Source organism: Rhinocladiella mackenziei, assembly GCF_000835555.1.
Source record: "Rhinocladiella mackenziei CBS 650.93 unplaced genomic scaffold supercont1.3, whole genome shotgun sequence".
Classification (NCBI taxonomy): Eukaryota; Fungi; Ascomycota; class Eurotiomycetes; order Chaetothyriales; family Herpotrichiellaceae; genus Rhinocladiella; species Rhinocladiella mackenziei.
In genome coordinates, this window is record NW_013550602.1 from 1,181,818 (window position 1) to 1,204,539 (window position 22,722).

A 22,722-nucleotide genomic window follows, 5' to 3' on the forward strand; every position below is an offset into this window, starting at 1 on the left:
CACTTGGCGAAGAGTCCTTCAAGTATCGGTGGTGATGACGACTGCAAAACACGCAAAAGCTGTTGCGGGCTGTGCCCCGCCGCCAGGCGGCTTTGAGTGCCAAGCAAAAGACCAATTCGTGCAAAGATGTTTCAGTAACCTCACTGACAATCCCATAACGCAACGGAAGACGATATCGAGATTGCACTAAATAAGGCCTTGCGCAGAGCATCCAGAATAGAGTGCATTGAATCAGTCGACTCCGAAGGAAATTTTACTCCTCGATCAGACAAAGCATGTTGGGAACTCAGATGTCACGATTGGTGATGTGATTGAGGACGGAAGTGAGGAAGAGTTCGAGGAAACGAAGGACTTTTTACTCCTTCCTGAGAACGAAACACGTGAAAGCTGCTATCGCCTAACCGGTATCAGCAATTGCATTCGAGACCTAACAGGAACCCCCAGGGAGTCCGAGCCGCGAGGTTATCTGCTCAAGGAAAGGAATGAAGCGGAGTACGGCCCGCCTGTCGTGGTGACGAACGACCCTCTCACCCCTGAGATCGAGTTCTTCAATGGGAGACCACAGCGCGGCATTATTGCCATGTTCGGACTCGCCATACGCCTGACAGACTTTAGCAGGGATGATAATACAGGTAAGATATAGTGTCGACAACTTTATTGTTGATTTCGAATCAAGTACCCACCCCACCGAGCTGCTGGACTAGAAATTGACATTTGACTGCTAGTACAGCTCTGCGAAGACAAGGTGACGTAGCCTACCTGTACGCATTTCAGAAAGTTATATTGGAGATTCCGGATGGAGTTTCCATTGAAGACGGTTGGCAAGTGGTGTTTTGACGCAAGAAGTTGACCTTTTTCAGATTCGATGCATATTGGATAACTGAAAACAGAAACTAATGTAACCATGGAATTTTGTCTTAACACTATCACATGACAGGGTTAGTTGGGTCCCTTGCTTCTTTTTGACTGAAGCATCTGAACTGGCCCACACGTACCAACTCAAAGAACATCGTCACATTACGAAGACGGCTTCGTTGAGACTCTCTTCCGCCATTCTTGCGCCCCGTACCTCGTCTCGAACATTGTCTCGCATCGCCACCGGAGCTCTTCGCCGACAGAGCTCTCCCTGGCCACCAGTGACGACTTCCATCTGACGACGCATTGAGTCGTCCTAGCTTCTCCTAAGTAGGCGTCCTCGATGTCCAAATCCCAAAATCCCAACCATCCAAGTCGTCCAGCATTCAGACTCTGGTCGCGCGCCAAGGATGGCTACAAAACACCTATCGGAACGGACGGTGGCCTCATGCTGCCAGGACCGAGAGACATGAACACGTTCTTCAATACAGAGTCATTCGATGACGACACCGCCTGGCTCAAAGACGTACCTGAATGGAATCTCGGTTCCAATATGAACGATATGTGTTATTACGCTGCATCACATGGCCGTCCAGCGGCGATCTACCGAGCAGACTAAAACAGGAAACATTGTACATCTGGTGAAGTCTGCACATCCAGCACAGAGCCTTCCATGCAGACGAACTAGTTAGTTGGCCCATGCGGGTCCGGCCAACGGCAGCTGGGACCTTAAAGAGACCTCAGGCCCCACCTCCTACCTCCCATGCATACTACCGTACAGTACTTTCCCACCTGGATTTCCACCGACTCCGCCACCATAGGCACAACAGACCTTCACAGAGGCCCTAGTGATCCACTCGAAGCTCCAGGGCGCTCGCTGATGCGGCTGTGCCACATTAGTGCGTCAAGGCGCCTTCGAGCACGTCGGGATTGGTATGAAGATTGTCCTGCGCTGGGAGTGCTTGAGTTGCTAATTTTGTTGAAAAGGTGGGTGAGAGAAGCTATTGAGGCCTCTGTCGGTATCTTCAACACCGAAGCAGCCTTCAAATTGAAAGACGAATTCACATCTTCGCTCAGAATATGGCTGATAGTCTTTGCTTCCGCGACGCCTTCTTGCGCACCCAGTCTGCTGCACCTGAAGTGACCACTCCGAGAATCACTCAAGAGGAATATTTACGACATCTGGTCAGGCACATGTGTAGCGTTCGACATCCTTCCGACTCGAAACGTGATCACTTTGTCTTTCAATTCGAGCCAGTTGGCAACTGCCTCCGTGAGTTGGCTTTGAATGACGATTATGAGCCGCTGAACGGTATGTGGGACTTACTTGTGTGGATTGACAGCGCTCTAAGTTGAGACCTCAACAACACAGAGGCCGAGGCTCAGCAATATCACCAACTCCTCGTAGCTGCGCTCCACGGTGACCTCGAAACTGTCACCTCAACTTTTGACGCCGTTCGCCAGCTCCGCGCACCTAACCTCGATCCTCTTCAACCCGTGGCGGCAGTGGGAGCGAGGGCAGGCCACATGTCTATCGTCAACTTTGCCCTCTCCCGCGGCGCCAAGCGTAATCGAAGACAGAGATCCCAATAAAGTCGGGAAAGGCCCGTACCCTGGATTCTCGATAATGAAGCTCGATGAGAGTATTGGGCGCTAGTGTGTGATTTGGAGTTCAATCAGAATTAATTGCTCCGATGGATGAGCCAGTCCTTCATCTTTCGGCATGGAATTTTTGGAAGAGGGAGAAGGAACATTACTCTTTAGAGTCTACACAGATCAATACTGAATTTCCCAACGCCGATGGATAAGGGAATAATTTGTATGCAGGACCCAAATTCCGCAGGAGCACGTGGTTGCTGCTCCTCTGTCGGATGACCCGAGACGCCCAGATACTTTCTACATGATGTTATCACCTGCATGAACGTGCTTCTTGCCCATCCAATAACCGCCACGTCCCAGCTTACCAATGTCTTGCCGCTCTGGATGCCCTTACCGAATTTCCACTCTTCCAGAATACGGCTTCTTTTTTTCGATCGGAGCATGATGGGGCGAATAGTGACCACACAGAAAATAGGCGTTCATCTAATTCGAAATAAACTTCCTCTAAGCTATATTCCTCCATCTTAAGTACCGGACGTGGCACCAAAGAGCTATGCTGCCTGTTTAGCCTCAATTAAATTACATACTTTTACAAAAGAGCGCTTTTATCACCATGCGTATTGATGTTATCTGAACATAGGACACGCCGGATACAATGGTTAAAACAAATCTGAAATCTCTAATCCAACCAGCCATTTGTCCCATAGTCCTCCAAGATCCGACCGCTCAATCGGGATTATGACAGTCCACAGCGCTTTCTGTCACTCTGGAAGACTCGAAGTAGATTGAACTTTCAATCGAAGAGGGAAGCCTCGACTCCCCTGACGAATACTACGTCTGCGGCGACCCTCGTGCCGTCGCTGATATAAAGGTGAACGATTGATTTTTTGCCACAGGCCAAAACCTATGTCTGGCGCTTCAGTATGTTTGGTTGCACTTTGCTGCATCTGGAGGAGGAGCGGTGTGGGAGGATCCAACACGTATAGTCACCGGGTAGCACCCCAAACAACTGTGTTTGTGGGTCAATGCAACATGCATCAAGTCAAAGCGATCTCACAGACCGGCTCGTCGCATGCTGGGATGACAAGGTAGTCGCGGACCAAGGATGTCACATATCCGGTTATCACATGACACAAGGTTTGCTACAGACTAAGCCTCGAGCTAAAACCAAAACCTTGGGATAATCCTGAAACTCAATCCAGTTCGCCTTTCAGGTCGCCCCATCTTGCATGAGCTGGGTACACTGACTCTCTCCACCAATCCACCGCCGACATTTTGTCCTACGAAGGGATGCTCCAGCTGGGGCGGTGTGAAAACCCACAACAACCCAGATGCCACCTCGAGCCACAACGGACTCATCCCCAGCAAATACGCACTGGGCTTTAGACCGAACACAGACATTCACTAGCACATTGACATGACACAAGAACACCTGCTATCGTTTACGGGATCCGTACATTTACGTATACCATCATTGGCCTCCTCCAATGTTGCTGCGGTATGACGAACCAGGATATGGACAGCTGGGTCATATCTTGACGAGATCCTCTTTTCACATTGAACAATAGAAGAAGACTTCAGATATGCAAAAATGCGAGTCCCACTAAACTGCTGCTTGCATCTCACTCTCTTCTTGCATGTCACGGTGTGTCTCGCAATTCCAGAAGCGACAGAGTCAACCCAGAGCACAGCCGCAAGTGCTCCGGCTCCGACCATTTTCAATGGCCCAATGATGCCGTCGAATCGAAACTACGGATTATTCGACCGTCCAATGCCACAACCACTATTTGATGGCAGAAACCTCTAGCCAGCCTTTAATCATTGGATTGAGCAACCTAATCTCTTAGTCCAGTTCTCCGAGATCAAGCACCTTCCATTCAGGCCCGAAGGTCGCCATTGCTCTATTCCAGCGTGGTGCGGTAACATGCAGCCTTGTTGTTTGCCAAGCTGTGAGACTTTCACGTGTTTCGGCTTGAATCGATCCAATCGCCAAAAAGGGGTGCTTGTCGGGTGGAAGCTCCGTCACCCTACCTGCATGATGACGTCCTGTTGTTGCGACAAAATCTTTTTTCGTGTCAAAGATTCGTCTTCTCATCTTTCCTTGCTCATGATCGTTCACTCTTTCTAGAACTGTGAAAACATCCACTTATGCCATGGCTTTCACCCCGATCTCCTGGTTGTATTCCCTCATCCAATGGATTCTGGACATGGTCTTCTCGCCCAGTCCCCCTCCCCCGGGAGCCCATTTGCGTCGGCCAAAAATCGCCGTCGTCGGTGCCGGTCTCTCCGGTGTCTCAGCGGCTGCACATTGTGGAGGACACGGGTTTGAAGTTACGTTGTTTGAAGCAGAAGGCAAAGATCGTCTTGGGGGGATATGGACTCATGTCAACACCACATCAGGACTCCAGATCCACAGTTTGATGTACAGGTTTCATCCTTCGATCAAGTGGAGCGATGGATATCCCAAACAGAACCAGGTCGTCAACCAAATCCGACAACTGTGGCATAGATATAGCCTTGAAGAGAGAACCAAATTCAACACTCGGGTCGAAAGAGTCTACAAGGACAAACAGGGCCGCTGGATCATCAACGACCCCTCAAACGGCAGATTTGACGGTATCATACCAGCGATTGGAACTTGTGGAGCCCCTAAAATAGCCCAACTGCCAGGTCCAGAATCTTTCAAGGGCGAGATCGTACATTCCTCCGATCTAGATAACAGGGAAGCGAAAGGGAAGAAAATTCTGATTGTTGGTGGCGGGGCCAGCGCAGTCGAGGCCTTAGAATGGGCTGTGAACACCGATGCCGCGGAGATCAAGGTATTATCTCGATCCGACAAATGGATTATACCTCGGAATGCATTCATCGATGGACTTCTGGCTTTCAACATTTTTGGTCAGGAAACACTTCTGTCCTGGATTCCGGAGAATCTGCTCCGCATCTTCTTCTATCGAGATCTCAAAGATATAGCTCCAGCGGACAAAGGTCTCTTCACGGAAACTCCAATGGTAAACTCCGAGATCTTCGACCAAATTCGAGCGGGCAAAGCAGCCTGGTTACGAGGCGACATTGAAGAAGTTCGAGAGAACGGGATCCTTTTCAACCACCGAGCAAAGGGCGTCCCCAAAGGCGGGCCCGGCCTTCACAGACTTGTCGAAGGAGATATGATTATCATGGCTACCGGCTACAAGCGCCCAAGTCTAGATTTTTTACCAGACGAGATCTTCGAGGATGATTATCTACCACCTCGATGGTTCCTCCAGTGTTTCCCTCCCGCCGCTCCTTCAATTTGTGCAATCAATGCAACATATGTCTCGGCCATTGGGTGAGTACAACGGATGTGTACGCATGGCCTCACAAGCTGATTCTGTACATTAGGACTGTCGGTTCTTATCACATTGGCATCTACACACGAATGTTGCTGATGTTTCTCGTCGACCCTCTCGCGGCCCCTCGCCCCTGGTGGATGAAGCGATGGGTTGACTTCACAAGCGCTATCAAATCTCTGGCTCCAACAAAGGCCTTTGACTTTTTCACATATTCGGAACTTATCTACTGGTTTTGCTTCGTTACGATAATCAATCCTTTCCGATGGAAGTGGGCATTCTTCGTCCTGTTTGGTATTGGGAAAGACCTCCCAGCGAAGATTGTGGGAGAAGAGGATCGATTGAGAAACGGTATGGGCTACATCAAGAGCAAATACGCCGACTAGAAGTGCTTTTGGCGAAGAAAAGGTTGGTGGCTATAGTGGTGCGGATATGAGAGATTCACATGCAACTGGGCACCGCTCACAGGTTTCGGTTAGAAATGACGTCAAGCGAGGCTGCGCCACTGCGGAACAAAAAAAAGTTGATGCATTCGTATTCCTCAAGAATGAACGATCAGTTCCAAAGCTGCAGGAGCTCGTAAATGACTGATTTCACGTCTCTAGTTTGTAACTTCTGCTACTGGTGGCAGCCCTGCCAGTGGTCCATCCATCAAACATTCAGGACATATCCAACCCAGTTCCAAGAAACAACTCGGCTGGACAATATTTCTCTTTATACTTGGAATCTCGGATCATCAACTTATGGATGACCCTGGTATATCTCTACTTTCCCTTCGGCGACCAATATGACCATACGCTAACTACCGTCTCTCCAGTGGCCGAGATTCCTCACATCATTGAGACACTCTGCACAGCTCCGCCAGAGGTGCAGAGAGCAGCAATCGTAACATATTTCACACCCACTGCATCTTTCACCCACCCCTTCTGCCGCACCGGAAGCTTTGCTGGTTCAGTGTGGCTCGTTATAATGATCTACCGCTGGTACAAGATTCTCAGTCCTCATATTGATGTGGCAGTTGACAGCATTGGTTGGTCAATTCACGCCGGTGCTCCAATATGACTGTACTGAGTGAACGATAGCATTTGACAGGGGTAATTTACTCCTCTATGTCTCTATTCACCAAAACTTCAAGCTCCGGATGGTTCCTCTCTACAGCGCTCCGGTCAAGCTCGTCACCGTGCTCCAGCTCACGACGGATCCAATATCTCATGCTCAAGAGATAACGGAAGTTCCAACAACGCCATCCGTGTCTGGACAAGAGAATGGAAAGGCAGAAGAGAAGGTTGGAAGAAAGAAGGTCAACTTCTCTTCTGAAGACAGTGAGAGCAATAAAAGCGGACCCAGTGAGAACTCTTCAGGTCCAGTGTCGAAAGATACCGGAGACGAAGAAAAATACTACATCCAATCCCAAAATGACTTGTATCAGACAAGCGAATTCATCAAGTTCGTCGTACCCTGGGGGATTGGCGTCCTTTTCGTAGTTCTATGGCAATTTTTCGTTACCATCCTTTGTGTCCTTGGAACGAAGTCGTATGATATCTTGATGTGGCTTCCTCACAAGCTCTCCGGTTCTCATTTTGAGGTACTTGACAATCACAACAAGGATGAGCTTGGAGCTGATTGATCCAATGTCGGCAATCGGTATTGTGGCTGACTTTCGGTGAAAAAAGGGCACTGCATTCCAGTATCCACAAAGACATGGTTACAAAGATGACTCGGCCCGGGCTGGCATGGGTGGGAAATAAACACAAAACCACACACAGGAAACATAGACAGCCTCCTGTATACTAAGTCGGCATAATAGAGGGAGACATCGACGGGGGCTGACTATGGGATAACCATCTTAATAGAATAGCCAAGACAACATAAAACTTCGACCAGGCGTTTACGCATGCATGATGTTTCCTTGCACTTGAATCAATGGAGCTGTTACCCTGCATTCACCTCTGTAAAGGCTCTGATCAGATAGATGGAACCTACTTTCCGAGCAGGTCTGGGATCCAGGACCATAGTCCGTCGGTTAGAAAGGAGGGACAAGAGATGGACCCGCAAGACACAGCATGAGCTTTGACTAACGATATTGAAGAAAACACCGAGGCGTCCCTGTCATCAACAAGTAACGAGCTGTCTCCGGATCCCGAAGAGAGGTAGTGCATTGGCGGGAGGAAGGGAAGGCGTTCCAATTGCTTCCAAAAGGGCGTGCGAGTTCTAAGTTTACTTTCCCATCCATGTGGTGCGACCAGTTGTCGATGGCTCTCCGAGCTCATGGCGGCCCACAAGGAAGCTCACAAATCGCAATGGGATGTTGACTCCATGGCCCGCGGACCTCTGGCGGAGGCGGTCTCAAAATGCGGATGATGACAAGCCGGCTGCGGCCAAGGAGTTTGCAGTCAAAGGAACCCGGATCAATCAACAATTCCATTGGTTGAGGTTTCCACGTATGATACGGGATGAAAGCTTGCGTTTTCCTGGGGAAGTCTAGCAAGTGGAAGAAGCGGTGTGACTCGAGAAGCACCATGTACCGGCGATACTGGTTGTCGTGAAAAAATATCCACTCAACCCAATCTGGACAGAAGAAGACATCTCTGTCGTTGCGGTGAATGTTTATATGGTTTATGGAGCACAGTTGATCGGCTGTGGTTTCGACAAGGATTGGCCCCTGCGATTCTAGTTGAATGATCCTAGACCGCGATCCAGATTGTCTGGCCATTGTCGAATTAGCAGTACCCAGAAACTTGGAGAGACTGCATTGAGCCAATTGCTAAATCTCAATCGCGAGTGGTGTAAACCTCGAAACACACAGATACCCACATGTTCAAAGCTAACTGGTGACCTCAATAAGTAGGCCAACCACGCAAAGGAAAACTTACACTCCCAGCTTAATTTGACGTACAGGCAATCACTCAGCGATGATTGGGTTCCGCACAAAACTCGATCAAATCCTGCATCACAGCGGGTAAACCTATGCGGCATCAGCGTAGAATAAATTTGGCGAGTATCCGTGGCGAGATGGGCTTGTCCTCCTCATATCTCGATGTCTCCTCCAAAACTCGGTAGACAAGAATGCTGCACAAGCGAGATAGCTTCAGCCCCCCCCCCCCCCCCCAAAAAAAGGCAGTATCAAGGACTGGTATTTAACTGGCTTACCTTCTGGACAAGCTGGAAACATCTGAGATTCAGAACGAACGGCTGGGTAAGACCGAGTTCAACGAGGCAGACGGGTTACAGGGTCAAATCCGACAGTCGGTGGTGTGACACAGACAAAAAGAGCTTGGATAGCCTTTGACATGTTTGGTATCAGCAGGTCTTTTCCCGACTCTTTCTGCTTTGTGAAATGTCCATTTGGAGGAAGGCGATTTGAGTTCGGATTCGTTGGGTATCAATGCATTTGCGGCGCAGCATATCGCCGTCAGGTGAGTGAGGACGAAGGATTTTGCAGGATTAAACTGAACCTGCAGTGATCTTGAAGCTAGCTCAAGCGACGGGATTCGAGTGGTTCATTTCAAGGGCCACAATGTGATTGTTAAAGAAGCTGTCGCATCAACTTTTGGGTCGCAAACTCTGAAGGCAGCCACATACCGCAACAGGACGTCGGCGATGATAGTACTGTGACAAACGATGCATGTGTTGCTGACTACTGGAAACACCAAGGGCCAAGTCTGACGATTATGTCGATGTACCTGAAAGGATTTGATCGTGAGAGAGAAGAAGTCTCTGAATATGGCGGCGCAGGCGGCGGAGATCGGCAGGTGCAGAGAGCTTCAAAAGCAATACTCCATTCCTGTGCTGGTTTCTCGGCCGGGGTACCAAGTATCATCACCACCGACCTCGAGATTCCCTTTCAGCCATATCGCCTCATGTCGTAGGGAAACCGTCACACCGTTTCTTCTGCTCCTTGGTCAGTCGTACTCAGCCATGTTCTCCGCAGCTGTTCGATTGCCAACCAGCAGGATCTCTGGTGGCTGCACGCCTCACCTTGGGAGAGTAGTAGACCTACCCCTGTCCAAGGGAAGGCAACCAAAGCAGGTCATCCGCCTCATTTTTCTATATCATTGCTAAGAGGATAGAGTACCCCCATCAATTGGACGGGCATTTGTGGTTTTCATGGATCATTGCTCACTCACAAAGCCAGCCCAAAACACTCGCTCCGCCCCCCTCCTAAATGTCAGGAAATCCGAGGCTGCCTTGTCTATTCGATGCAGCCAGTACCGAACATTGACGTTTGAGATGTCCAAACACAAATTTCCTGACTTCGCCCGCTTGATACCCAACGGACGGCGGTGCTCAGTGCACTATTCGTTCCCTTCCGAGTCGAGCTGCAAATAATCAAACAGAAGAGTTGATGACCGAAGAGATGACTTTCACTCAGCTGAGCACAAGTCCTGGTGCAATACCGGAAATTGGTATTGACTAGCATACTGGTATATTAAGGACTCTTTCTGCTCTTTCGACGTAGAACATCTTTTCTGCAAATATCTAAAAATGTCTCGGCTCTCACGGAATTCGCTGAGAATTCAGGCAGATGGAGAAGTGGGCAAGGCAAAGGAGGAGTTTGATGCGAGAGGCAACGAAAAGTTCGGTCTCATTACCTGCCACATTAAATACGGAGCTGACAAAAAAAAAAAAAAAGAAACAGGCCAACAGATGACGAGTCACATTCGTCGTCGGATTCCGCGACGTCGACCTTGGAACGACCTGTTGGGGAACCGGATGCACCCAACGGATCCTCGAACCATGCGACCAAAGACCACAGAACAAATGGTAAGGAAATGGAAAACCATCCAGTAACTCAGAGTACTTACTGGAAATAGCGATGTCATGGAAGCTGGACGGCCAGCCCAACAGAAGATCTTCCGTCTTTTTTCCATCTTTCAGTCATGAGCCTCTGCTTGGTGACAGTGTTAGAGGTTCGAATGGGACGGATCAACGTACGGGGAGCAGGTCACGACGGTCTGACGATCATTCTGATGCAGAGTATCCTCCTTCTCTTTCTAGTAGTGTTGGACAGTCCCACCAGTTTTTGATGGACATGATGACAGAAGAGCCAATATCAACACCGCCATCTAGTATTTCGGTGTCCGAGGACGAGGGAAAACAGCAGAAGAACCACGGGCAAAAGTCAAATGAGTCTTTGAACCGGAACCACAACCATGCACCGGGAAGCGACTCAAAATCCAAGTCCGAGATGCCATGATTAGCCTCTAGAACAGCTCTTAAGCTTCAGGCTGTGGCCAGTTCCTTTTGGTCGGAATTCGATATCCTTTTGGTCAAATTCTTCTTTATTTCCGGAGTTACAGCTTGCGGTTGAAGGTGTTGCCCGTTGCGAGTACAAGATGGGGTTGCCTCACAGCCCTACGGACTACTCTTTTCAGCTCTGTCCTACGTACCGACGCTTATAGGAAATGGTATCCCATGCCAAGGAAAATTGTTTGGTTTCGGAGACTCAGTGGACAAAGGGGGCAGCAGTGCCTTTGGATTTCATTCTTCAAGGCGTGTATTGTTTTTTTTTTTTTTCGGTTTTGGCGGCCGAATGACCTCTATTACGCCTAACCACATTTTAACCATTGACTGTTCCGAATGCAGGAGATGGTTTCGGATCAAACATGTTCGCATTGCGAGGCTCTACTGCCCCTAGGCTGGGATTAGCTGTCGCCTACTAGTCTTTTGGTGTGGCGCCTCAAATGCAGCAATCAGCTGGAGTAGCCTTTGCACTAGCTCTACACCACGAGACAACATCGTTGACATCTCATTGACGCCTTACTCCTTACTCCTGGGGAAAGGGCCGAATTTTTATTGTGGAGAATGGGTTTCCAAACGAAGGTAAGGATCGAATCGTTTGTTGCAAGAGCCTTCTGGGCCTCTGCACCACATCGGCCCTACACTTGAAGCTGAGGGCAATTCGAAGGATATCTCATCCCTTTGCCTACTTAGAAGTCCAGGATTCCGAAGAGGTTGTGCGCCTAAGTGTTTTGGGTTTCATGGTAAGGTTGTATTCGATTGCTCACGGCTGAATTGACGCCTTCCCATATTTTGTTGGTTCGAAACTGCTTCAAACAGGAGTGCCGGACACGATCAGATGCTTCTTAATCCTCGGCGGGGGGGGAGAGCATCTGGAATTTTGTCAGCTGAATTTTTCCCCGCCAGCAAGCAAGCCTTGCTCTTTCACCACGTGACTCCGCAGATGGCTTGTTATGATTGGTTGAAAATTATATGCGATTCTCGATGTGTCTAACCACCCCCCATCCATCCTTCACGGCGGCAACACCGTAATTACCATCTCGATAATTCCCCGGCGAGGAGGCCTCTATAGATTGGTCCAGACTGGAATTTAATGTGCTTCTGATAAGACAATATCTCAGTCCCTCAAAGCCCAGAAAGGTGGTGGCAAAGCAAGGGAGTGCCCTAGATACTTCATATAAACGCACGACGAGGTACTGGCTACAGCGACCCTCAGAGCACCAAATTTGATCTATTTGACAACACAGCCACTCGAACCATGTATAATTCTGACATTACTAGGTGTCAGCTTTAAAGAAATAGTATGAACCCTTCGTTCGAGTGCCTTGAAGGAGGAAGAAGTCCTCATTGGCTCCGGCGGACATATCCGAAGGCCATACACCGCTGTGACCGGAGGTTAAACTTCTTCGTGATAAAACCTTCTCTGCTGCTACCTCAAACAATGATGGACCGGTAGACTGAAAACTCGCCTGATTGACTCCAAGAAAACGACTTCTCTGAGGCACCCTCAGCCAAGTGTCTTTGGCGATCGGTTCATCTCTGCCCTCATCTGCAGCTATACAATCCCAAGAGGATTTCGGTACATTGAAGCTAAGATGACCCGAAAGATTCACGACCAGAAAAGAGTTACCGAAAGGGATCCTTCAGTCCATCGATCTGTGACATTCGATAAGAGCCCATGCAGAGGCGATACATCTGGTTCGCAGTCTTCGCTGAGCTGGCAAACTCTCCTGAAGCTGCAACCGCGCTCCAAGCTCAAAACGCACATTGTTCCTGCAGCCCACGGTTTCGCGTTTGAAGTGAAAGCGTCCTCCCATTTCCGAATCGTTGATCTTCACGGACAACAAGTAGTCGACTTCATGGCTTGGACGCTGCCTTACTCTCCAGCCACCAACCCGGAGCACTTCTCCACGAGTTATACGCGGTATGCGTTGGGAGGGTCAGCCCCGCCAAAGGTAGGCGAAGCTCTGTACACGAACCGTGACAGGCGCATGTTTACACTCGTGGCCGACACGGTCAAGACGCACGACTTGCTTTACATGGCGTGCAATCCGGGATTTTATGCTCGCCAGCAACAGCCCGACCACAGATCATGCGCGACCAACATTGCTGAGGCCATGGCACCCTGGGGCATGAAGCATTGGAGCGAGGTAATCGATCCGTTCAATACGTTCCAGAACACACCATATTATGCATTGAAAGCGCTGAACTGTTCAAAGCCGGGTGATTACATCGAGATGAAGGCGGAAATCGATGCTGTTTGTGCGGTGAGCAGTTGTCCGTTTACTGGGGGTGGGTTTAATGGTGGGAAGGTCACGGATGTTGCGATTGTGATGGAGATGGATGAAGATGAAATCGGTCTTGGAGTCGGAATGCAAGGCAAGAGGATGGTCCTATCTCCTTACCCTAGCTAGACGCTTCCCTTGTGTGAGAATCAGACATAGTTGCCTGGAAGTGGATAGAACTTACCCAAGTACACAGTCAAGGGCGAATCCATTCTCTTTTTGGGAAACGCAACCAAATATGAAGAGAAATCCTCCCCCCACCCCTAAAAAAAGAGAGAAGAATTTCATCCAAAATTTCGAACACGGTAGGATCTTAGTAACTGGACTGAGCCCAAGGGCCCGCAACGGCTCAAATTGGGGGTGTTGTTTGGTAGAGGCTGAAGACCGGAGCACGCCTCTCCATATACTCTGGTCAGAAAAGCTCTCTACTAGAGAAGAAACCTGGCCATTCCGATTCATGGCACGCAACAATGGTTGGAGAAGACGGGATGAAATGGGCATAAGGTCACTCTTCCACTCAAGCATGCGTTGGAGAGCACCAACCACTTGTGGCCGAAAGATGCCATGGTGCCTGCTAGAGAATAGTTTCATTTCCTTCAGATTGGCAGACCACCTCAACGGGATGCCACGACGCATTGTACTAGCTTGTTGAGCACCCCCCTGTGTTAAGGAACACAAAACCGGGACTGTGGAGTGATCACTTTGCTCGCTTCGTCTAGGATTCTGTCATCGAGTTTTAGGACTTTGATTTCAGTTGGTCAGAGCCAACCTGAGCGACGTTGGATCTTCTGCTGATGTTTGAAGGAAGCACAAACAAATACTCCTTCTCGAAGCCATTTGCCCATTTTCTGAAGTTCTCCTTTTGCGGTCGAAAAAGTCCATGTGTTGACTTCAACCTGGCTTTCGCGAGAAAAAAGTAGAAGACACGAAGGAAAATAGTTGTGTTAACGTTCCAGGTTCGCAGTCCTGTCGCCTGCTCTGGATTGCTTCGCCTATTTCAAAGTATATCTCTATTTCTTCCCAAGACTCTTTGAGCTTTCGCAATGTAGTTGCATGTATTCTGACATATCTATGTTCGTCACTGCCATTGCCGGTCTGGGAAAGGTTTCACTTTGCAACATGTTGGTGCCAGCCTCGCTGGTGGATTCTGTCTTTCAAAAGTCCTAAATGTGTCTGATATTCCGAAAATGGCGATGGATCTAGCACCTGTTCCGGCGAAGGCAAGTCTCATAGCCTATCTATTGTGAAATTGACCTGGTTGTAGGCTTGTTGACTCGCAGAATTCGATCCACATTCATTCCGCACATGCACTGCTAATCTGCGAAAGGTCGTAACTGAGCATATGACACACATGAGATCACCCTTTGCGTTGAATCACCAGCCCTGACGGTGGCAATTCTTCCTCCAAGAAGCTGTCTGCATCTGTCGAACTGGAGCCGCACGTCTGCGAGTTGAACATCTCTCTGACTTGGGGATTTTCGGCGTTGGTCAGAACTGGGCGTCGTATACATAGAGGCCGCTGTTTCTCGTCACGCACGCTTCGCAAGGGTCACCTCCAGCGCACTGCATCGTTGTCAGCAATTGTCGCGGACGCATTGTTGGAGCACACTCTTGACTTTCCCTGTTTGCTCGCTCCACAAGCTGTGGAAATCTTTCAAAGCCGTTGTGTAGGCGGAACGTCCATAGCGCCATCGCCTCCTTGGGCAGATCGTGGTGCCAAAGGTTGAGACATGACAAAGCACTTTTCTGAAGACTTTATCTGTCATAATCATGTGTTCGCAATTACTGTGAGATTTTGGATTGATGGTAATCGATTCTGCTATTTATTAGAATGTAGAAAGGCTAAATGGAACACAAAGGAAATTCTGGAGGAGATCAAAGAAGTGGGCAATTTGCAAGTAATGGCATTACGGGAGCCCGGAGCAAACAAAGATTGATTCACGGACGCATCCTCCGGGCCAGCAAGGGATACCTTCGGGAGTGTTGCCCATATACACCGGCTAAGCTGTTGCATTCATCAACTTTGACGCCATTGGATGGGGATAGGGCCTGTTCAAATAGGTCTGTTGAATGTAAATGGAACAGTACTCTACGGCATGAAGGAGTCTGTCAAATTCAACTGCCGTGGCTGGGGGATGCTTCATGTCTCCTCGCTACCTTCTGAGGAACACTACCTCCGAAGGGCCATCTCCATGGAGCTGATCTTGACATATATCGGCGATTAGCCAGAGAATATGAAGAGTGAAGGGTCTGGATGTTGTTATTGTGATCGCTGAGGTTGAAAATTTAGGTTCAAGATCATCTGAACCGGACGACTTTGCTCAGCCTCACCCGGATACGTATTCGGCTGAAGGGCTATTCCTTGAAACTGCACAGGATATGGCCAAGTCCTCTCCAAGCGTACGAGCGCGGGCTTGACGGGCGAGGGGAAAAAAAAAAAAAAATTGGGGACAGAATATACAGGTAGCCAGGAGATGGCAAGCTTTTCATGAGATGCCTTTTGTGGATAAGAGGTGGTGTAAAGATCGAAGCTCAGCAGAGGCTGGAGGGAGTAATCGGGGAGGTGAGCGAGTCGAGCAAGGCTGAGGTTGCACGTGATCCACCACGTGCAAGAGGTATTTCACTTCTCACGTGAGATAGCATCGATAAGGTCGCAAAACAACTAGTTGGCTACCCTCTATTGGAGCCTTAAATTTTTTCCTTCCAAGCACTTACACGGCGACAAAATCCTTGCCCTTACTTTGTTATGAATTCGTTTTGCAGGGTTCTGAAGGCTCGGTAATTATTGTCAGTCATCGTTCACGCCTATCTTCGTCAGATACAGTTCGCCCTCTCTCTATTGTTGTAGTTCTACTAAGGCGGCATACTGCGGCGCAGTTTTGCCCGCACCCCATGGATCAACAGAAATTCCTTGAACAGCTTACCATTGTCCTTGATCCAAAGAAGGGCAATGTCAAGACTGCCACAAGCGTCCTGCAAAATGAATTCTACAAGCAACCAGAATCTCTCCTTTTCCTCATCCAACTCATAATCTCCCACGACAATGCAGACCTCAAACAACTTGCGGCCACCCAAGCCAAATCCTTAGTCTCCAAACACTGGACGAAGATCCCCAACGAACAACGTCAACATGCAAGAAGCCAACTTTTTCAAGCTACCCTCTCTGAATCTTCCTCCCTCGTCCGGCACTCGTCTTCCCGCCTGATTAGCGCTATTGCAAAGATCGATCTTGAAGATGGCGAATGGCCCGAATTGCCAGGCCTGCTGCAACAGGCGGCCACAAGCTCCAAAGCCTCCGAGCGTGCGGTTGGTGTCTACGTCCTTTACAGCATTCTTGAGACCATGGGTGATGGCTTCAGCTCCAAATTTAAAGAGCTATTTGCATTGTTCGGCAAGACAATCAAAGATCCAGAGAGTTTGGAAGTCCGAGTCAATACAATGTTGGCCATATCAAAGATGGCTCTTGTCGTCGATGCAGAAGAGGACCAAGCCTCGACCAAGGCATTCCAGAACCTATTCCCATCCATGGTCGCCGTCTTGAAGGACACCATTGACAATGGTAAGGAAGATGAGATTATGCTCACTTTCGAAGTCTTCAATACGCTCCTGACCGCCGAATACCAACTTATGTCAAAACACTTCCAAGAGCTTGTCGGCTTCATGAATGAAATTGCTACAAATACCAACATGGCAGATGACACAAGAACTCAAGCCATCAGTTTCCTGATGCAGTGTGTTATCTATCGGCGGCTGCGAATTCAAGGTGCCAAGATGGGTGAACCATTGACCAAGAGCATGCTACAGATCGTCACCGAGATCGATGAGGCTTCTGCCGACGATGACGAGATCACCCCTGCCCGATCAGCATTGGGGTTGATTGATACTATGGCTCAAAGTCTTCCCGCCAGTCAAGTCGTTGTGCCATTACTCGATGCCTTGCCCCAATATTCCCGGAGCCCAAACCACAAGAACCGCCAGGCTGGTATCTTAGCTCTTGGTATGGCCGTCGAAGGCGCGCCGGACTTCCTTAGCACTCAGCTCCACTCGGTCATGCCTATCCTTTTTACACTCTTGGGAGATCCAGAGGTCACGGTTCGACAGGCCGCTCTACAGACGACTGCTCGGCTTGCCGATGACATGCCAGAAGACGTCACCAAACAGCACGAGAAGTTGATGCCGTTACTGGTCAAAAACCTTACGGCCGCAATGAATGCCTACAAGGGGGAGGAGAAGGGACCAGCTGTCGATATCATGAAGTCTGGAACTAGTGCCATCGATGCAGTCGTCGGCGGCATGGATGCTGAAGAGGCCCTGCAATACTTGGACGAATTGGCGCCTCTCCTTCAGAAACTCTTCCGCCATCCCGATTTCAAGATCAAAGCTTTGGCGGCAGGCGCACTAGGCTCATTGGCGTCGACTGTGGAGGGCCCCTTCCTGCCTTATCTCAGCAACTCCATGAATGCTATGCAGGAATACATCACAAAGAAAGAGGGTGACGAAGAACTGGACCTTCGGGCTAGTTGTACGGATGCGATGGGAGAAATGGCTGTCGCCGTTGGTGCTGCCGAGTTCAAGGACTATGTGCGACCACTCATGCAAACCAGCGAACAAGCGCTTCATCTTGAACACTCGAGACTCAAAGAAAGTACGTACATCCTCTGGGGATCTCTTGCAAAGGTCTACGAAGAGGACTTTGCCCCTTTCCTGGGTGGTGTTGTGCAGGGCCTTTTCGAATGTATTGACCAAGAAGAAGCCGACCTGGAGGTTGCGCTGGGGGACAGTGCCAAGGATCTTCTTGGAAAAGAGGTCACAATCGCCGGACAGAAGGTCAAGGTTGCGGCCGCCGATAGCGACGAGGAGGCGGAAGACGGTACCATTGAGGATGTCGAGATTGACGGCGAAGATGATAGTGATTGGGGTGATCTTGCCACCGTCACGCCAATTGCACTCGAGAAAGAGATTGCAATTGAAGTCATTGGTGATGTTGTCTCCCACACCAAGACCGCTTTTCTTCCCTACTTCGAAAAGACGGTCGAGAAGCTGCTTCCTCTGGCCGAACACACTTATGAGAATGTTCGAAAAGCGACGATCAGCACTTTGCATCGAGCATATGCTGCACTCTACGACATAGCTGAAGAATCTGGTCGGCTGCAGAAATGGAAGCCGGGCCTTCCACTCCAGATCGAACTCTCACCAGAGTTGAAGAAATTTGGAGAAGTTCTGATGACTGCGACATTGAATGTCTGGCCTGAAGAAGAAGACACGTGAGTTTTTATATTTCTTTTCCTCCCAAGACAGAAGTCCGCTATCGTGATGATATACCTTTCGTTAATCCCAGCTCACTCCGACACGAAATCGTGGATGAAGCGAACGCGATCTTCAACCCTCTGAATTGGAGACGTTTTCGTCAACCTTACGTCGAACTTTGGTTTGGAAATTACTGCTGACTTTGAAAAATAGTGCGACTGTCTCAGAGATATCGAGAGCTCTATCAGAAAATCTCAAAATGACCGGACCTGGCCTCCTCTCCTACCCTGATGTCCTGACAAAGATCGTTCAGACCGTCACCGATCTCATAACGAAGAAACATGCATGTCAAATTGACATGGGAGAAGAAGCATTGGATGAGGAAGATATGGAATCTACAGAACTTGAATGGCTCGTTGTCGATAGTGCCATGGATGTCATCTCTGGCCTCGCTGCGGCTCTCGGTCCCAGCTTCGGCGAATTGTGGAAAATCTTCGAGAAACAAGTCCTTCGCTACGCAAGTGGTGGAGAATCTCTCGGCCGGGCTTCTGCCTGCGGAGTTCTTGCTGAGATCATCACGGGCATGGAAGGCGCAGTCACTCCGTACACGTCACAGATGATGACTGTGCTCCTCAAGCGTCTTGGTGATGAGGATCCACAAACCAAGTCAAACGCCGCCTACGCAATTGGTCGTCTCGTCGAGAAATCAAACGATGATGCCACTGTCTTGAAGGCGTACCCCCAGATTCTGCAGAAACTAGAATCGGTTCTTCATATCACTGAAGCACGTTGCACGGACAATGCCGCAGGTTGTGTGTCCCGCTTGATCCTCAAGCACAAGGATAAAGTCCCAGTGTCTCAGGTCCTTCCTGCTCTTGTCGACAGCGGAATCCTCCCTCTAAAAGACGACTACCAAGAGAACGAACCAGTGTGGAAGATGATCGTGCAGCTCTACCGTGACCAAGAACCTACAGTGCAACAACTCACCCCGAAACTCGCATCCATCATGATGAACGTCCTCGGCGAGCCCCAAGATCAGCTGACCGACGAAGTCAGAGAACAAGTTCAGGCTCTTGTGGAGCACTTGAAGAATATGCATTAGGACAATGGCGGACAACGAGTTTGAATGAATAGAGACGTTGAACGAATGATGAAGGAGTGAATCATGGCGGATGTTACGAGTACGAGTTATGAAAGAGAGAAACACAAAAGAAAACACCACAATAGATTGATATAACTGAAGAAAACGCGTGGCCCCCCCGCCCAAAAAAGAAACGCTAAAACTTTGTCCACGAAACAGCACGCAATTTCGCAACCACTATCAGGCTGATCTTATCAAAAAGGGTGCAAGAAACTCTGCCACACTCGTAGGGCTGGATTTTGGACCTCCGATTATCCTCCCACCTCTCCTTCCGTATTTTGGCTACCCACATTGCAGTTACGCCTGACTTTTTGTTCAGGCTGAAGTCTGAAACGCATTTTCGGGCGTCACCCAACTCGATACGAGCCGACGTTACAGGAAGCGCACGCGGCACAGCCGGTTGTATAAATTGAATCCCCTTGGCGATGCATGCATCCTGTACGCGCCCGCCCAACCTGAAGCTCTCTGCGCCCTCTTTGTACTTAAACGGAGTCTGCCTGATTGGCTACCTGGCATGCAGGCTGCAGCCAGGCGAGAGAGTCGCCGTACAGGCAAAGAATTGACGAGTCATTTTGCCGTGTCACTTCACGTCAAAGCCAGACCAGGAATCATTGACATTGCAGTGTCAGGTCAACCTCAATCCCATTCCAGCATGTCTCTCTTCTGTTGGACTCTGATATGGTTTCTTTCTGCCGACGACGACATTACTGTCGTTGGATGCGTTTCGATACCATATGATCGACGTAGAATGACGACTAGAAATCCCATTTTCGTTGCACTGCTTTCAGCTCTTCGCCCACAGTTCTCGGTAGAATAAATTCAGATTCATGCGCGTGCATTCATTAACCAAACAATTAGAAACGATTTCGCTGAATCGCGAATGTCAATATGTTTCAGGATTTGCCAATCTACATATGGCCATTTAAGATGGTTTAGCTGTAAGCATCGAAGAAGCTTCGAATCTTATAAAAGCAGATATGTATTGCACTCCTCTCTCGTAGCTCCATGCTCTTTCCCCTAATCTTCAGAATTGACCAGTCAGTATCCTGCTGGTTTCCGCTGCTCAACGCTTATTATGCGCCTCTTTGCCCAATCGAATATCTCAACTAAAATGACGAAAAAATAATAAATATCTAAGATAAATGAAGGTGCCAAATCCTTTCATCTCCAGTTCGGACTCTGTTAAGTCGGGCACTATTCAATGCCGACCATTAAAAGCGCTGACAACTTCCCTTTTCGTCTTCATGATTTCAATTATCATCGTGTCATCCATTATTCATCCCACCGTATCGTTTGTCCATACGAAAACCGAATTCAAAGTTCGAATTGATTCGTTCGTGACTCAATCGTGTAGTAATGACAGACGGAGACTTGGATCATTGAATCATCACCGCCTCAATAAAATGATTCCGTATCAGGACCTGATCAGTGGATTCAACAAAAAAGTTGTTCTAGGATCAAATGAATTTGAAAATTTCTGGAGCTTTTTTCTTTTGGAAATTAGTTCGTGATTGTTTTCGATTGTGTTCGAAGGCTGCATTGATGCTTACGACACAGTGCATCAATGAATCATCGTTGAACAATCATCCCACAGAAGGAACAACAACAACAACAACAGCGAATGGAATACGCCGGGCAAAAATAGGATAGGCGGACGAACTCGACTTCCATGATCAATTGAGGATAGTGTCAGTGTGGAAACACACAGTGGTCGTCGTTTTCTGATCTCTTGCCTCGTTTCTCCGATACAGCGATGATTCCGTCAGGCATCATGAAGTATGGCAATGTAGCCAATACGCGACCATTTTGCATTTCTGACTTGACGATTGGATTGAGGTCGGCTTGGATGCATAAGTGGATATGGGAGAAATGACGGAAGCCAGCTTCTGAGCCGAATATTTCTCACTTTTTGATGGATCAATCCCGAGATCCTTTCAAGGACAAGGCATGTGCATTCTACTATTGACTGAACAAGGACAGGCTTGTAAAAGGTGGCCGTGCTTGCCCGCGCCACGCCGTGTCCAGAGGATCCTTCTTGATCAAAGCTCATTTGTAGAAGAAGCTTCAATCCTTCAGGATATCTCACAGATCCAGAATCTTTTGCCATCGCCGTTATGATGTTCTCAGTAACGATATGTACTGGAAACTCGAATTTCGGGCCCACAATCACGGGGGTATGAGATCCTGAAAGTTTTCTAGCCGCAACCGGCTGGCCCCAACATTTTGAGCATAAAGCGCGGTGGCACCGTGCGTTGAAATCCGAGCCATGATGACCAGCCTGACCTGGTAATGGCGGTTGCGATTATACATTGGCTAAACCGTAGAGGGTAAGGCTGCCCTTGAGCGAGTGGTGCCGCGTTGCTCCAACTGGTTATCCAGGAATTTTAAGGACCGGCCTGAAGGTGTCCGGCACCCATCATGCAGGGTTGCAATTTCCCACCGGATTTTCCTCCTGCGGTCCGTTTCACATAAGAAGTCTTCAGCGCCGTTGGTTCCCTTTGCTTATTTTCGCTCACCTCTCGAGAACCGTGAGGAAATGCAAAAGCCGTCGCTGTCACCATGATCGACATCGTAGGCCTTTTGCTTCCGCTCACGGCTCGATGCACTTCTGCCCGCCGCTCTTTTGGGGTCGACCTTGGGATGTTCTGGCCACCTGTCCTGGTGCTTTAATGATTGTGAAAATGCCTTCTTAAGCGGTTCGAATTCGGAGATTGATGCTTTGATTGTGCTGGAGATTGTCCTGGTTCCAAATTCAAAGCACCTGATCCAATTTCCCATGAGGCTGTCGCGGCTCAATATGTTATGTCCGCCTTTTTCGATCGATTATGGTTGCCTTCTCTGGCCCTCTGCCTGTTTTGGCCCCCCCCGGTGGAGTTTCAAAGGTTGCAAATTTTCTTCGCCAAGACCGGATCGGATCATCCTATTGTTCCAGAAGTTGCCTGCGTTGAGCGATGCCTGGCTTTACCCATGGCACAGCAGGTGGGGGACGCCGATTGGTATCGGCGCCCCTGAAAGATGATGGGATTTA

At 49.0% G+C, this 22,722-nt stretch overlaps 5 protein-coding genes across 5 annotated transcripts; all 5 read left to right on the forward strand.

Annotated features, from left to right (window-relative positions):
• Positions 1 to 1,935: 1,935 nt before the first annotated feature.
• On the forward strand, positions 1,936 to 2,448 carry Z518_03968 (uncharacterized protein; the record flags this gene model as incomplete). The annotated part of the gene is made up of 2 exons (XM_013417676.1): positions 1,936 to 2,167; positions 2,228 to 2,448. 2 exons carry the CDS (start codon positions 1,936 to 1,938, stop codon positions 2,446 to 2,448), a joined length of 453 nt encoding a protein of 150 aa, XP_013273130.1.
• A 2,159-nt stretch (positions 2,449 to 4,607) lies between these two features.
• Z518_03969 (uncharacterized protein) lies at positions 4,608 to 6,166 on the forward strand (the record flags this gene model as incomplete). Its single annotated transcript, XM_013417677.1, has 2 exons — positions 4,608 to 5,779; positions 5,833 to 6,166. 2 exons carry the CDS (start codon positions 4,608 to 4,610, stop codon positions 6,164 to 6,166), a joined length of 1,506 nt encoding a protein of 501 aa, XP_013273131.1.
• Positions 6,167 to 6,523: 357 nt separating this feature from the next.
• On the forward strand, positions 6,524 to 7,407 carry Z518_03970 (uncharacterized protein; the record flags this gene model as incomplete). The annotated part of the gene is made up of 3 exons (XM_013417678.1): positions 6,524 to 6,536; positions 6,598 to 6,810; positions 6,863 to 7,407. The coding sequence occupies 3 exons, from the start codon at positions 6,524 to 6,526 to the stop codon at positions 7,405 to 7,407; spliced, it is 771 nt and encodes a 256-aa protein (XP_013273132.1).
• Positions 7,408 to 12,616: 5,209 nt separating this feature from the next.
• Z518_03971 (uncharacterized protein) lies at positions 12,617 to 13,435 on the forward strand (the record flags this gene model as incomplete). The annotated part of the gene is made up of 1 exon (XM_013417679.1): positions 12,617 to 13,435. The coding sequence occupies one exon, from the start codon at positions 12,617 to 12,619 to the stop codon at positions 13,433 to 13,435; it is 819 nt and encodes a 272-aa protein (XP_013273133.1).
• Positions 13,436 to 16,198: 2,763 nt separating this feature from the next.
• Positions 16,199 to 19,655, forward strand: Z518_03972 (uncharacterized protein; the record flags this gene model as incomplete). Its single annotated transcript, XM_013417680.1, has 2 exons — positions 16,199 to 18,570; positions 18,767 to 19,655. 2 exons carry the CDS (start codon positions 16,199 to 16,201, stop codon positions 19,653 to 19,655), a joined length of 3,261 nt encoding a protein of 1,086 aa, XP_013273134.1.
• Between the last annotated feature and the right edge of the window lie 3,067 nt (positions 19,656 to 22,722).